Source organism: Pezoporus occidentalis, unplaced genomic scaffold (assembly GCF_034315485.1).
Source record: "Pezoporus occidentalis ecotype Australia unplaced genomic scaffold, CSIRO_AGI_Poc_V1 ctg86, whole genome shotgun sequence".
Taxonomy (NCBI): Eukaryota; Metazoa; Chordata; class Aves; order Psittaciformes; family Psittacidae; genus Pezoporus; species Pezoporus occidentalis.
In genome coordinates this window covers 3699247-3715379 of record NW_026916220.1, presented here as the reverse complement: position 1 = coordinate 3715379, position 16133 = coordinate 3699247, and the positions used below count along the sequence as shown (strand labels likewise).

At 41.3% G+C, this 16133-nt stretch overlaps 1 protein-coding gene across 7 annotated transcripts in view; it reads right to left on the bottom strand.

The window, feature by feature from the left end:
- SEMA6A (semaphorin 6A) overlaps window positions 1-16133 on the bottom strand; it is a 115571-nt gene that overhangs the window by 63770 nt on the left and 35668 nt on the right. For all 7 annotated transcript variants that reach the window (XM_062604459.1, XM_062604464.1, XM_062604463.1 and 4 more), the window contains exon 2: window positions 933-1070. In XM_062604459.1, the coding sequence (XP_062460443.1) occupies window positions 933-1032 (100 nt within the window). In that variant the 5' untranslated portion in view covers window positions 1033-1070. The remainder of the gene's footprint in view (window positions 1-932; window positions 1071-16133) is intronic.

Sequence of the window (16133 nt, the reverse complement as noted above, 5' to 3'; positions counted from 1 at the left end):
TACCCAAGACAGACAGGTTTACAGGTGCCAGGGCCACCCTAAAGCACAGTAAGCAATGACAAGCAAGAAATTCACTTTAAAACCAAATTCCTGACCCAAAGTAGGCTTAAACGTAAGCCTATTAATTTCTGTCTTGCTTCCCCTTAGCATATTTTTAGAGACCCCAGCGCTAAAGACTTCCTTTTAAACATCTGAACCTTTGGGACTTTGTAAGCCTTTTCTTTGTTGTAACTGTAATTGAACTGAGGTACATGTGAAACAATCAGTTATGCTAAGCCTGACTGGCACGGTAAAATGCACAGAAAGCTCTCCACCTGTTTAGCTAGCAAATCTCAATACTGATTCACAGCTGTTTGCATTACCCTAGATTTTGGAGCGTTTGCAAATTACTGCTGGTAAGAAAGAAGAGAGATTTCTGTTACAAAAGATTCTTTGTCTTGATTTGCTTTTTACCTACATTTCCAGCTTAGCAAAAAATGCCTAATGCTAAAGTGGAATCCATCAGAGCTTAAAAGAGTAAATTTAATTATTAGTATTAGATCAACAAATTATACTTTCAAAGCTCAGTCACTTTAGTGTTCTATGCCTGATACTCTGAGGTACTTCACTGGATATTCAGTACTACATTTCCACAAGTCAGGTGAGGGACACTTTGATTACAGGACAGGGAAGGGGGGAGAAGGCTTCTCTCCTTTGCTGCTGGAGAGAGCAAGATACGTGGTTTGATTATGCGATGGAAATGTCTATTTGAGAAGGAGGAGGGTAATGGTTCTGGAAGTTCAAGCAGTTTTCCACCTAGTAGCCATAAGTCAGTGTGAAAAAGTCATGTTCCAATTGTTAACTGGCTGATCTGAGATATTCACTGCATTCAACAAAATACTGTTGAAGTCCCCTGATTAAGCAAATGAAGTCCTCTGGCCTCTTATACTTACAGTTGCCATGCGAAATACTGATTGGCTCAGAATCTTCTGGGAAACCAGCCCCAGCAAAGTGTAGCAGTGTGAAATATAGCAGCAAGGCTTCTGACCTCATAGTAATTTAGCTGGGAGGCTTCACTTCTTCACTTCACCCTGTGGAAGACAAATGGGTTTAAGCACCTTCTGTTGGTTCAGTTTTAATCACTGCATACAGAAAACTAAAAAGAGTCAATGGAAAGCAAAGGGAGCTTTCCTTCTCCTCAAGCATCTCACCATACCTGAGGAAGTACGCTAAGTAAGCAGAAACTGCCCTACCACATCAGTTTCCCTTTAGCCCATGCCCCAACAGTGTCCCATCTTGCTTGAGGATAGACTTCATTACCTGTAAGTTACAAAGAATTTTCTTCCTCAACTGCTTATATGCAATAAAGAACCTTAATCCCCTACACTGATCAACAGCTGGCAAGAGTTTTCTCGGAAATGTTTTATTTTCCCCTTTTTTGGTTTACATAATTAGATGATGATACAATGATGCATACCATAAATAAAAAAAAAAAAAATCAGACTATATTTTCTGGTTAAAAAGAGATTAAGGATTATACCATGGTCTTGATTCATACCCTGCAGAGTTGTGAATCGAAGAAACACTGAGAGAACTTGATGGAGCATGCATAACATGTCATTGGGCTTTACCATAAAAATATGTACCCATAAATCTAGGTGCCATAAAACCAATACTCCAAATTGAGATAAAATAAGGGAGAACAGAACTGTCTAAACCCAGCATTTTTTCCCCATGTTCCACTGACACATTCACTCATTCACATTTCATGTACAAAAATATCCCTAAATCTTTAAGATATAAGGAACCATAGGGGCCTCTGGACACAGTGAAAGAAAACAGCACATAATACAGTAAATAGCTCATAATTCCCAGGCAAATCTCACAGAGACGTTTATCTACAGGGGAAATTAGTGTAAAAGTGGGGTTTTCTTTTCATCCCTTCCAGAGTTTCAAACCTTTGATGCCGCCTGCCAAAGATTCCTTTTGGACAAAACAGTTTTACAGTACCCTGTCAGTCATTCAAGATTTATGGGCAGAAAGTCAAACTTCATAACCTACATAGTCTTTGAAACTTAATTTGGCAAACTAAGTGCTACCTTGCCCTTCTGCAACACTATTTAATATTAGATACCTATGTCTCCTTTCTCAGCGGCAAAAAAATCATTAGCAAGCCTGGAGAGTTGCATTTTCATTTGCAATTTCATAGACACAGTTGATTCCTCAATTTTTACCCAATTAAAAAATGTCACAATAATTAATTTGTTTTATCAGGTATTTGCTTTCAAATGAAATTTTTGCTCCTACAACTAACTGGACTGGAGTAGGGACTCCACTGTAGGGCAATACAGTCCGTAAGGACTAATGATTTATTATACTCTGTGTTTGCCTATTGCTATTCAAACACACAAATTGGAAACTTGGCTGATTCTCTCTCTCTCTCAACAAAATAACTGAGAGGCTGAGCTAGACTGAGACTAGAAAAAATAAAATTTAATGTAAATCAATGACTGACACCTTAACTGAACAAAGTGTCAGATGGATGGCAAAGGATAAAAATAGCAAGAATAAATGAAACACAATGCAGACACTGACTGTCTGTTATACCTTATGTGAGAATGCCTACTAGAAGACAGTACACACAAGCCCCAGGAGAAGCATTTCTATCTACCACTGGTTAGGCCGATAGCTATGCATGATTAGTGACACAGCTGTGTCTGCCTTCAGACACTTTCTTTACCCGTTTCCTTCATTTTTCCATTTAATTACCTCTTACATTTTCTCTTCACTCCTAGCTGTCTGGGGCAGGCACCGTTTCTTTCTATTTGTTGCCATCTGGGGCCCTTAGCAATGCCCCAGGTAGAAATAAACAGCAGAAGTAAATATAATACTTGGAAGCATACTTTCCCTCAAAAGGTTTGAATTAAGAATAAGATATACACATTACAGGGATTAAATCCTTTCTCTCTACCCAATTTTTCAAGATGTAATTTTGCTGCTTTAAAAATTTTGCCCCGTAAATACACTGCAAAATGACAAAACAAAGTGCCTTATCTTCATTCACAAACAGACTGAAATTCTTGACTTCCTGAAATTATTACAGTTCAATGCAAAATTCTTTTCTGAAGCACACATAAGGAGAAACGGTTTAATGGGAAGAACTTATCAAGCAATCCAATTCTTCCACTTAAACCATATTCATCCACGGTATCAGCCTGCAGGCTGTTGATTCAAAGCACTTGGCTCACAGTAAGACTCTGGAGTGTAAGAATAGCTTCTCTCTGTTACTCCCTATCAGCACATCATCCACCATCTAACAGTGTGTGTACTCCATGAGGAAAGCATTACGGTACTGAAGACACATAGCTGCCACTCCCCTTTACAGCTTAAAAAGCTTTTCCTATGGGTGATTCTGCACCATGATTCCCTGCTTCTCATTCAGACGTGTACTGCTCTGTGTAAATATACATGGGGGACAGCTTCCAGGAAAATGAACAATGCCCAGCACACTTACTTTGCCATCTTACATACATGTGATTAGGTCAGATCTTTTTAATTTTACCTGGAAAGAATTAACCGACAAATGAACTGACATGTTGCCTTCTAACAAAGACTAGATAAATAGGGTTTTAACTAAATGAAATTCTCTGTCATTCTTAAGGGTAGGTTCTGGGGAACAAAAAGGGAGAAGAGAGAAAAAAAGCATAATTCTCTGTTACTGTAGTGTTAACATAATTGTTCAAATTTGTGAAAGTATTTGCAAAATACCTACTTCGATCTGTCAATGATTCAAGTGGACTACACATCTGTATTAATGCCGGTGCCAATAAAAACATCAAGTAGGACTCAAGGTGCATGCAAAGGCAGCCTTTTACTAGGAGGTAATTATTCAAACATAAAGGTTTGCTGTTCTTACAATGGTGGAGAGAGCCACACTGTTTCAGTGGAATTTCAGAAAAGTGCTGATTCCAGAAGGTCACACTTATTTTTAGTAAAAATTTCCTTTTCAGCAAATACTCAGCTCTGGTTGGGCTCCTGGGAGTGATGCAAATGTTCTCACTTGCAACTGTGCTGAAATGACTTTCTAATCAAAAGTGCTTGTGAACACAGTGTCTGATGAAGCATGAGTGACTAGACTGTGATGCCGAGCAAGTACAGGCACTGTCTTCACACAAAAGTTTTGCAAACATCAATGGAGAGATCTTCAGTCAATGTAATGTAGACCACTGCTGTTCAACCTGGCCTGCATTAAGCCATACTTGTTGAGGAGAACTTGCTCTGAGAACTCCAGTTCTCTCCACTCAAAACATGATCCCTGCTCCTGTTGAAGGAAACTAATGGTGACAAGAAGAGTGAGTTTTGGTGGTGTTCTTTTATTAGTGGTCATGAGAATAAAATACAGCACTGCAAATATTTAAGAGCGTATTTTACAATCTGTGTCTAGTGCAATGACTTGTAGCCACTGAGTAGGTGGAATAGAAGATATTTCTTCCAAGTTTCAGACTCATAACTAATCTGATTCTTGCATGCCCAAGACCAATGCAAGTATAACTTTACGCAAGATACTTAAGATACTTCAGCGCTCTGATTCTTCTTTCTGAAGTTGATGGTTTCCAATACCTGTGTAAGATGACCTGTTTGGTTATTTCTGTGCTCCCTCCTTTCTGTCATACTCTATGATTAAGTATAAATAAACCATATGATCTCTTAACATACATACGAACCAAAGTTTTGCCTTCCTAGATGGAATAAGCTTTTCTATTTGCACACTGCATCCAAAAGGCGAACCACCTCTAACTATGACATTTGGATACCAGTGCAATATAGTTGCTATTACTATTATATTTAATCACTCAAAGCCTATGAATACATATACATATAAATATACATATTCATATACATGTATCTCTTCACATACATAGATGCTTGACATAGAGGCATTTAATTTCATGAAAATGATGTTACTGGCATGATGGGAGTTTCTGAAGCTAGGAAAGTAATGATCATTCCAAACCAATGAGAAAAGTCTAATTTTTCCATGTCAAGTGCCTCCCACTGTGGTGATCCATGCCTGTCTGAGCCATCTAGAGGCCACCATGATAAGCTCTGCTTTTTGCTGTCTGATATTTTTAGCATTTAATAAACAATGGTCAGGATAGCAATGCATATAAAATAACTGCTTGGCTATTCCACTGCAAACGATTACAAGGCTGTTGCCATAATATCCTAGTAATCAGGTTATTGTATCTACAGCTTCTAAGTTCCAGCAAGGTTGTACAAATAGCAAGAAAAATCTTAAATGGAAGAGCTAACTTCTTGCTAAACTCCAGAAAAGTGTAAGGCCAGATTTCATCTTGAGAACAAATTCAACAGCAATGCCAATGACTGCATTGATGTATCTATAAATAACTATTGAAAGGGACATTCTTCCATGTTAGAAAACCTCCCATCTTTTTTCTTTGGTCTCACTGTGTGTTCAGCTAACCCCAGCGTAATTCCAAGTAAAATCCAAGTATGTAACCATGTCAGAATTTTCCCATGGCACAGTAAGCCTCCTCAGTAATGGACAGACCTTGTTACAGTCATTTATTACAAATCTTCTTTATACCATGGTGGGTTGTGCTCATACATGACAGCTGCACTCCGATCCACAAATTATTAAGCTTAATGTGAAAATTTCCAGACAAATTTCAATGGTCTGTGTTATGCATGAAGCAAGACCAGAAAACCTAATGGATATAAAAAGCCATGACTGTCTTCAACAAATTCTTTTATTTCTACAAACATGCAGAAATAACTTACTCTTCAAAAAGACAGTAACTCTAGTGAGAAGAAACAGCACTTAACCAAACAGTGAGAAAACTAAAAGCTGAAGCCAAATGAATTTCAACTACTGCATAAGGAAAAATGCATGACCAAAAAAGCAGCAGCCTCTGTGAACTGACCCTGGAAATGCGCAGCAAACAGCCATTCTCACCACATTCAGCAATTTCTGGGAAAAACAAAAGGACCATAAAAAAGCAGGGAAGAAACTGTTCTGAGCTTTGTAACAGAGATAACAAAAAGATTTGAGATTCTCTTGGGGTAAGAGCTTTGAAGGCATACAAGTGAATCAGAAACCCAAATCCTTCTTCAGTTTCTCATTGAAAGAGACTTACAGAGCGAGAGCTACCTACCCACAATAAAAAAGTATGCATTAATCTAGACAGCACATGCTGAAGGGAGAGTGCAGAAACCAGTAGGCTGACCTGACTGCTGTTTCCCTGCTATGGCAAGATTTTCCATGCAATGCTGCAAGCGTCCTTCATCTCTTTTGGCTAACCACTAGGAAATCTCTGACTGGAAGATGCCGTTACTGCCATTTACCCCTTTAAATTCACAGATTCTAAAAAGTGAAAGACAAGAGCTCTGTGCAACACAGAGAAAGGAATTAGGAACAATGCAACAACAACAGCAAAAAGAGAGGAATACAACCTGCAGGCTGCAGCTTCCAGAAAATGAGGGAAGGTGGGCCAGCACAGTGGAGCTGTTCAGGAGAGCATCCTTTGTCTATGCCTGTTTCGGAGGTGGGCTAGTAGCCTCTCAGCCACCTTGCACGGCTGCACCTGGCAGCAGAAGGCATCATGCAAAATGCCTGGGCTGAGTGGTGCCAAGGGGATCAGACAGATGTGAATGAACAGAAGCTCAGCAGGTGCTTAGGGAGCTCAAGAGAGAAGAGACACAAGTGGCTATCAGCAAGACACAGTGTGGAGTGCCAGACACTGCAACTGAATTGGCACATGGCAGGACAGCGCCTGGGATGGCCAGCTTTTTTGCTCATGTTGTCCTTTCTCTATCAATTGCTGCTCAGTCACCTGAATGGTGGTGCAGGTGGCCATTGAGACTTAATGCCAGCTCTGTGCCCATCATCGCTACTAACTTCCAACATCTTTCTGTGACTGATGATGCGGCTATCATTCATCTTTTCTCTCCTGCCCTGCTCCTGTTGTCTCTACAGCTGGCCATTCACTTCAAGTGGCCAGAAAATCACTTTAGCACTCCAGGTAGCTGGCCCGTATGCCAGAGAGGCCGGTGTGCAAATGCATGGGGGGTAATCACCTATACTCCTTCAAATTATACAGTAACAAGGGGTTGCTTCTGAGTGCTGGTGAGGGGAGGGAGACACTGCCCAAAGGAAGTCCCCAGCTGTCCGGCATCCCTGTTGACCCTGGATTATGTGTATGAAGCACTCTCTCTCATCTCTGGCACGTATAAAAAAATTCTCCCTGACTATAAGAGGAATACATAGGTGTCCTCTGTCATACATGCTTTACTAACATTTTAATTGGACTCAGTACTGCTTACTCATTGCCCAGCTGCTGTAGGCTCCATGCCAGATGTGACTATTAGGTCCAAGGGATAGACATCAGTGAGAATGATTTTACCACATATAGTAAGCAACAGCATCAACCTTCATTAAAAAGAATAATAAAAATTTCCTTACTACTTTGATGAAACACAGATACATGGACCATGCGGATCTGCTCACTAAGACTTGCAAAAATGCATGTCTAAAATAAAATTTCAGACAAAATACAGAGTACTTTTCATGCAAGTTTCAGTAGTACTTGCTTATTTTGGTCAGGTTTGTGCAAATGGGAATCCTTACCAGTTTCCCTCTCCCCTCATTTGCAACTTTACAAGGCCATACATCACACACAATAATGTCAGCTATGATATGTAACATTACTAGCTCCTGCTTCAGTAAGTGATAAGCTGAAAAGATTTGGACAACCCCAGGCAGCAGTGATGAGCCCCGGCCTGCCGAACAGTAGTAGCAGGTGTCAAGTCAGTAGGCAAAACCCAGCATGCTTAATGCTGGCAACCTGTCTTGTCAAGATCAACATTACTACTCGATCCAGCGCAGTGCAGAAAGAAAATGTAAAGAACAAATGGAGGCCTAAATAGAAGAAACCTTCTGGTGACCTGAGTAAGACATCCCTGATGACTGCAGCATTAATAGGATGCTGCTGTTCAGAGCGGGAACAGTCAGATGGAAGATGAACATCTCCCAGATGGAATTAGAAGCATCTCAGGCCTATCGATTTTGGTTGTAACCTTTACTGTAAACAGTCCACGGGGGCCTCATCAGCCACCTGTTCAGTGGTATTTGCATTGAAACATAGAGGCAAGGCAAATGAGAAAATGGCCACAGTTCCTTGCTAAAGCATCTGCTGTGTTCTGTCCCTCTATCTGCATATCACCAGCAGTAGCAATGGTACACGTTTACAGGTTTTAAAGGCAGGGGTACCACAGTGGCACTAGGTCTCTCACACAGTACCAGAAACAATGAACACTCCATTTGTCATGATGTTGACCGTGGTGATAGTGGTATTATATCATGCAATATTTCACTTTCTAATAATTGCTCAGTTATATACTGAAATCAGGCTTGCCAAAACTGGGAGGAAAGCCATCTGTGCAGGGAGGATGACTGCCAGAAACATTTTCAATTTTATTTTTGGGGTTATAAACCTGCAGAATAGAACAAAGGCAGTGCCTAAATAACCCCTTTCACTCACCACCCCCAACCACACAGAGCAACAGACCTAAATCTGGAACAGCTTGGTTGGTCATTACAAAGATGTCTTTATTATTTTTAAAAGCTTCACTCATTTAAGAGATGAAAATAGCTCTATTGATTATTTGAGGGACTTCAGCAAACCTCTGTCAAGATTCTGAATTGATTTAAGAGCTAAATGTAGCAATCACTGCCTTTTGACAGGAGAGAATGCCATCTCTAATATATACTTTGCTGTTTTATCTCAGCATGCTTAATAGAAAACAGATACACTAACAGAAACACCATTACTCTCCCCAACACTCACTTTGCTTGGGAAATAACCAGTGCCAGTCAACTGACCTTCCATTCTCTCATGTGATGGATGGTGTAAAATTCATGTAGCTGCAGGTGACCCAAAGCTGTAATGGGAAAGAAATGTGGCCTCCCTTTGTTTTCCTCTCCTTTTAGAGAACAAAGATGAAACGAGGAGCCTGATACATTTTCACAACAATATTGACAATTGCCACTAATAAGAAGTTTGACACAGCCCTGCAGACATCGTCTCATCTTCCACATGACTGCTGTAAACGTAACATTAGGATCAGCCAGTAATCCTGAAACAATTCCTACCGCTCAACCAAATAATCATGTCAGATTCCCCCCTGATACTTAGCACTTACTTCTTTTTACTGCTGGTATATACTTAAATGGATTGCAGTCCTTCTTCATCCTGTAACCAGTTAGAAAAGCTTAATTTCCAGTCCTCTTACGTCTGCATAACGCATCTGATCATAGAATGGTTCTGGTTGGAAAGGACCTTAAGATCATCTAGTTTCAACCCTCCTGCCATGGGCAGAGATGCCTCACACAGCCATGTTGCCCAGGATCTGTCCAGCCTGGCCCTGAACGCTGCCAGAGATACCAGTTCTTTGGGCAACCTCTGCCAGTGCCTCACCACCCTCACAGTAAAGAACTTTTTCCTTACATCTAATCTGAACTTCCCTTGTTGAAGTTTAAACCCATTGCCTCATTCCTATCACTACAGTCTGTAATGAAGAGTCCCTCCCCAGCATCTTTACAGGCCCCCTTCAGATACTAGAAGGCTGCTATGAGGTCTCCACGCAGCCTTCTCTTCTCCAGGCTGAACAGCCCCAACTTTCTCAGCCTGTCTTCATACAGGAGGTGCTCCAGTCCCCTGATCATCCCTGTGGCCCTCCTCTGGACTTGTTCCAAGAGTTCCATGTCCTTTTTATGTTGAGGACACCAGAACTGCACACAATACTCCAGGTGAGGTCTCACGAGAGAAGAGTAGAGGGGCAGGATCACCTCCTTTGACCTGCTGGTCACACTCCTTTTGATGCAGCCCAGGATATAGTTGGCTTTCTGGGTGTGAGCGCACACTGAAGGCAGCTCATGTTAAGTTTCTCATTGACCAACACCCTCAAGTCTTCTCCACAGGGCTGCTCTGAATCTCTTTTTTGCCCAACCTGTAGCTGTGCCTGGGATTGCTCCCACCCAGGTGTAGGACCTTGCACTTGGCATGGTTAAACTTCATAAGGTTGGCATCAGCCCACCTCACAAGCATGTTGAGGTCCCTCTGGATGGCATTCCTTCCCTCCAGGGTATCTGTGAGGTAACTGAACCACACAGCTTGGTGTCATCGGCAAACTTGCTGAGGGCACACTCAATCCCACTGTCCATGTCACTGACAAAGATGTTGAGCAAGACCGGTCCCAACACCAATCCCTGAGGGACAACACTCCTTACTGGTCTCCAGCTGAACATTGAGCCATTGACCACAACTCTTCGCTTGCGGCCATCCAGCCAGTTCTTTATCCTCCGAGTGGTCCATCCATCAAATTGATGTCGCTTCAATTTAGAGACAAGGATGTCGTGTGGGACAGTGTCGAACGCTTTGCACAAGTCCAGGTAGATGACATCAACTGCTCTACCCCTGTCCATCAGTTCTGTAGCCCCATCACAGAAGGCCACCAAATTGGTCAGGCAGGATTTCCCCTTAGTGAAGCCATGCTGGCTGTCACCAAGCACCTTGTTGTTTTTCATGTGCCTTAGCATGCCTTCCAGGAGAATCTGCTCCAAGATTTTGCCAGGCACAGAGGTGAGACTGACTGGTCTGTAGTTCCCTGGGTCACCCATTTTCCCCTTCTTAAAAATGGGGGTTATATTTCCCTTTTCCCAGTCATTGGGAACTTCACCTGACTGCCATGATTTTTCAGATATGATGGACAGTGGCTTCGCAACTTCATTCACCAGCTTCTTCAGGACCTGTAGGTGGATTTTATCAGGTCCCATGGTCTCAAACCTGATCCTCTCCTACAGTGGGCCTGAGGTCTTCATTCTCACGGTCCCTGCCTCTGCCTTCCAAGACTTGGTTGGTGTGGTCAGAGCATTTGCCTGTGAAGACTGAGGCAAAGAAGTCATTAAGAACCTCAGCCTCCTCCAAATCCAGGGTAGCCAGTTCTCCTGATAGCTTCAGGAGAGAGCCCAGCTAATTAATAATGCTGCGCGTTTTTTGCTACATACCTATAGAAGCCTTTCCTGTTATTTTTAACATCCCTGGCCAGACTCAATTCCAGCTGGGCCTTAGCTTTCCTGACCTGATCCCTAGCTACCCAGGCAGCATCCCTTTATTCTTCCCAGGCCGGCTGTCCTTGCTTTCACCTTCTATAAGCTTCTTTTTTTCCTTCTAAGTTTTCTAGTCATGGCAGCCAAAAAATTCAGTACAAACTTCAGCACTGCATTATGGAGAACCCCACTCAGCACAAGGATACACAGACATACTGTGGTCAGGCAAGCTGAGTCCCACAGGCAGAAAAAAGGATAAGGCTTTTTCTTCTGGAAACCAGGCAAACTCATCGTGGAAAGTTATGTTTGTCCCTAACCGATAAAAAAATGCAGGTAGGCAAAAAGAATTCCCAATATGTATTTATGATTTTAGCCCCTAATTTGTTTATGAAATCAGTTCTTTTCCAGGTTTCTTGGCAGCTTGCAGAAAAGCATGAAATATATTACTGTAAAAATGAAAAATGTACACAAACCAAATGTAATCCTAAGGGAAATTTTAAAAATACCTGTGGATAAGCACAAGTAGGTAGGGCAAAACTCCCAGAAGATTCTGAGTGCCAAGAAAGCAATCAAATTAACTAAGAACATTGTCTCTCAGCACTGCCTCTGACATCTCTCTCCCTTAGACCTCCAGCCATGTGCCAATACACTCATAGATATTCAACCAAATTTAAAATGCTCAAATATCACAGGACAGATTTTGTATTAAAACTTCAGAAAAAAATCATAGATCTCTGTCTTTCATGATTGCTCTTTGTTGCCCAATGTTTTTTGCTGATAGTTTCAGAGACCATAAAGGAGTAGAATAAATCTGATGCTGAGACAGACAATCCATGTAGTTTGCTTTTCCTTTGAGATGAGGATGATGCTTGCAATAATCCAGTTCCTGCAGTTTGCTAGTAATTGCTAGCTGCAAGTGGCAGACTCTGAGCTTTGCTGTGCCTAGATTCATGCCCCAAAACCTCCAGATTTTACATCATATATCCTTTCCTTAAGAATGAAGTCTGAGTGAAGGGATCACCTCAATATGTGAATATGACACATTTTTTACTCTTCATCACTTCAGGGTTATGAAGACAACAGTAGGCAAAGCAAGAAGCCAAGAGATATGTAAGAAACCCAACTTTCAGCATACTGCTAAGACAAATGATATTGTCTGTTAACCTGGACAAGGTTAATTACTGTAATTCAGTTTATTTTAAGGGAAACTGCTATATGCAGATATCATCAATTAACATCTGAATATAGAAATTTCAATTCCTGTAATTAACAGAACAGTGTAAGATCCTTTTAATTACTGGGGGTCTGTTTCTGAGAGGAAACATGAACTATCTAATGTGATTTCAAGGGCAAAGTTAAAATTGAGGTGATGTAGGTCAGAAAAAGTAAAAAAAAAACCGAAAAAGATTACAGTCAGTCAGAGGTAAGTCCCTGCACCACATAAATACACTACTCTTCTTCTGACACACATTCACCCATATATTGAAGAATACAAGCATCCTTACACATTTGTTCACACCTGCTTCTTAGCACAGCATGAAGGAATTAGAGCAGCATAGAAAATTAAGTCAAAGCAGCATTGACAAATGCCTGTAGTACAAGTTACAAAAGCAATAGCTCTGTTATTATGTGCTCTACTTCTTTGGAAAAGCTGTGGAAAAAAAGATTCAGTGTAGCAAGAGAGAACAAGCCCACTGAGTATGACTGCCTGAATGGGGCATGATGGATGATCTTCCTTGTGGATAGGAAAAGCCTCTAATCTGTTCTCTGTCTCATTGGTAGAGCAAGGCAAAGTCATTCTCTTCTGCAGGAAATATCCTCTGCCTTCTCGGTACCACGTGCAGGGTTTTTGCAAAGGACAATCCAGACTGTCACCCAGATGAGACAGCAGCCTGTTTCCAGGTCCTCTGCTAGGGCAGGCTCAGCTATGCAGCTCAAAACCCCCCAGCAAGACAAAGACGTTTCTATATTGCTCATGCTTCCTATGGCTATTTTAGGAATGATTGGCTGCATTCAGGTTCTGACTGCAAATAAATCTCACACACGGGAAGAGAAGTCATTTTCATGGCACCAGCACACAGTTAACGACTGATGCTGAAAACATCATTACTAATATTCCAGCTGATTTTCTGAAGTTGAAGAAACCCACACTGTGCAACTGACAGAAGAATGCAGGCATCATCCCAGTGAAGCAGTAACATCCACCAGCACCAGGACAAGAAATCCCTCACTCCTGGGTTCACTGAAGAAGTTTGGCTCTAACTGGAATACTAAAGCTTTCTCAGACAAAGACCTATATCCAAAACTCTTCCTCTCCTCCCCACTCCCTGTAACTTCACTTCTTAAAGGTGGGGGATGCAGGAAAAGCAGTGGCTCATTATCTAAGTGCATCTATGTGAATTCAGCAAGATTGCTTGATGAGTAGGCACACAGAGTTACAGGTTTTTAACAAGCCTGCCAGGTGTTTTTGAACCTAAATGATCCTTCTCAGCTTGCCTGAGAGAACAGAAATTCCTGTGTAGGAACAAGGAAGAAGACAGTGTAGCTGGCAAACTGCTGCTGTTATTTCTTAATCTGCAGTTCTGCTGCTTATGTGATTTATAGCAAATGCTGCAGAGAGAGTTTCCTCTAACTTTGGGTTGGCCTCAATAATGGGGACATTCAGCTGATCAGCTGCCAGGAGCTGATCTACAGCCAAGACCCAAATTCCTGCCAGCAGAGAAGAGAAAAATAAACAAAACACAGAAGACTTTAGACCAAAAAATCAAAAATCACATTATTTTTTAAAGAGACTGAAGGCTGTATGCATGGGCCATGCTGAACTCACTAGAAAAGCTCGAAGAGATCCAGGTTGACATCAAGGTGTGATGTTTGCTGGACTGGACTCCAATTCAGCAACCCCATGTCAAGCCTTGCCTACATATACGAATGATGTCTAGCAGATTATGGTTGCTTGTACCACAGGGCAGTGACTCTCCAGTCTGCAGCACAGTCACACAGTTAGCAGATACAACTAAAGGGCATTGGCTTGTTTTCATTTATGCCAGTGGAAATGGTGACACTGACATCTGCTAGATTGTGAAGTACTGATTCCCAATGGACTTCACAAAGAATTGTAGCAGCTCTACCACTCACTTCATCTGCATCAGCTTGCAGGTGATGCTGCTTTATCTATTTATAAGCCTTCCAGTTATAGAGAATTGTATATATTTAATTCTTTAATCCTTATAAAAGTACACATCCTTACCTAAAGACTTAGTTTAATTCTGCTAACTTTATATGGCTTCTGGGCAAAGTCTCCCAAATAATGTGAAGAAAGGGAAATATCACATCCAAATTTCCTATGAAATTTGAAGTTATACTTCATCTTTTAAAAGAAGAAATTCTTTTTAATTCTTGCTTTCTTAAAGTAAGCAAATTAGATGCTCTTGGTGATATTCCATGCTGCATTTTTTTCTTGTTAAATTTGCCTGTAAGGAAGTCAAAACAAAATCTCGTGGGTATTAGTCTTCTGTGGTAAACATCACCATATCAGCTTTAAATAAGACACTATTCTTTGCAAATGGATGTCCCTGTTTTCAACTTGTGGTTGTGGAAAAGTCAATTTTGCAGTGTCTGTGACCATGTACATTGATATATTCTGAACAACAGGACCAATGCCACCTACAAAATGGTCTATGATGCCTCTATGAAAAAGCTTTTTTGGAAGAAGACTTCTAATGACTTGCAGTACTACAAAGAGATCTGAAGGCCGTCTCTTCAGGCATTCCCCTCTTCTAATGGAAAAATGTAATTCTGAAAGAACATACTTAACCTACGGAATCTTTTCTGGAAGCTCTGAGGGACCCTGTTATTTGACAACTGCTTTGCCTCAGGTTTGTCAGAAATAGCTTCCTGGACACCAGCCATAGAGGTACGTTCCTCAATGGGACAAACAGCCCAGAGCTTCTCCATGCTCCCACAACACTTCCACAAAGGAGAAAGACCTTTATTTATTTCAGTGGATTCAGAAACGTATACAGCCACAGAACAAACAGCACTCTCAGAACATGCTGAAGAAACAATAGATAAAAAAAAATAAAAAATAATTTGCTTATGCTCCTAGATGTTTAAAAAACATAAGAAAAAAGGTGGAAATTGATAATTTACAATTACCTCGTTGATTATTGGTGCCTCTCACATGTCCCCTCCCAGTTTAGAGCTAGAAACCAATTCTCTTCCCTTCATCAACTAACCATACATTTTTTCCCTGGTGTCCTAAAAGTATCAATTACTGCCTTGAACAGGAAGACACAAACTGCACAGTGTCTGAATGGATAAGACTGCAGCTGGGAGAGGCAACACAAATCTATGAGTAGCAAGATGAAACTGCAAGCCAGCAATGCTCTAAAATAAAGTGCTTTTATAAAGAATGGTTTCTGAGGCGGACAACTCTGATGCTGCCCTGATAACAGGCTGTGAGAAATGCTTGTTCACTCGCCTTCTCAATCCTGAGGAGCTCTCCACAATCCCTTGCCTTCCAGGCACTTACTTACACACAGGGTCTCTCTCTCGTAAAAGGACTTGGCTTTCCTCATGCAAGAACAGATTTGGCTTTCCTTACACCAGAACAGATTACTCCCCTTACTTACACACACCCTTACATTCCCCAAAAGCTGAGAACCTTATTTCTGCTGCAAGCTCATGGAGACAGATGGTATCTTCCCTCCTTTTTTGGACAGCTTTAAGAATATTGCTAGCGCTTCACATAAACAAAAACCCCCAGCTCTTTATGATCAAAGGATGACTAAACTTGGAATATACCTCTTAATGTACATTTTAATGAAGCTGACTTGTGCCTTAATTTATCTTAGCTGAATGCTGGTAACCTCTGTAGGCAGGTTTCATATGGAGAAACCAACATAGAGAGATGCAGTAGCTTTCCCCAAAGGGATGGACAATGAAGAAGATGGAGAGAAAGCTGTTTCCTCCTAGAGCTCATAAGGTGTGCTCCTTCTTTCTCCATCACGGAAACAGATCAACTGCC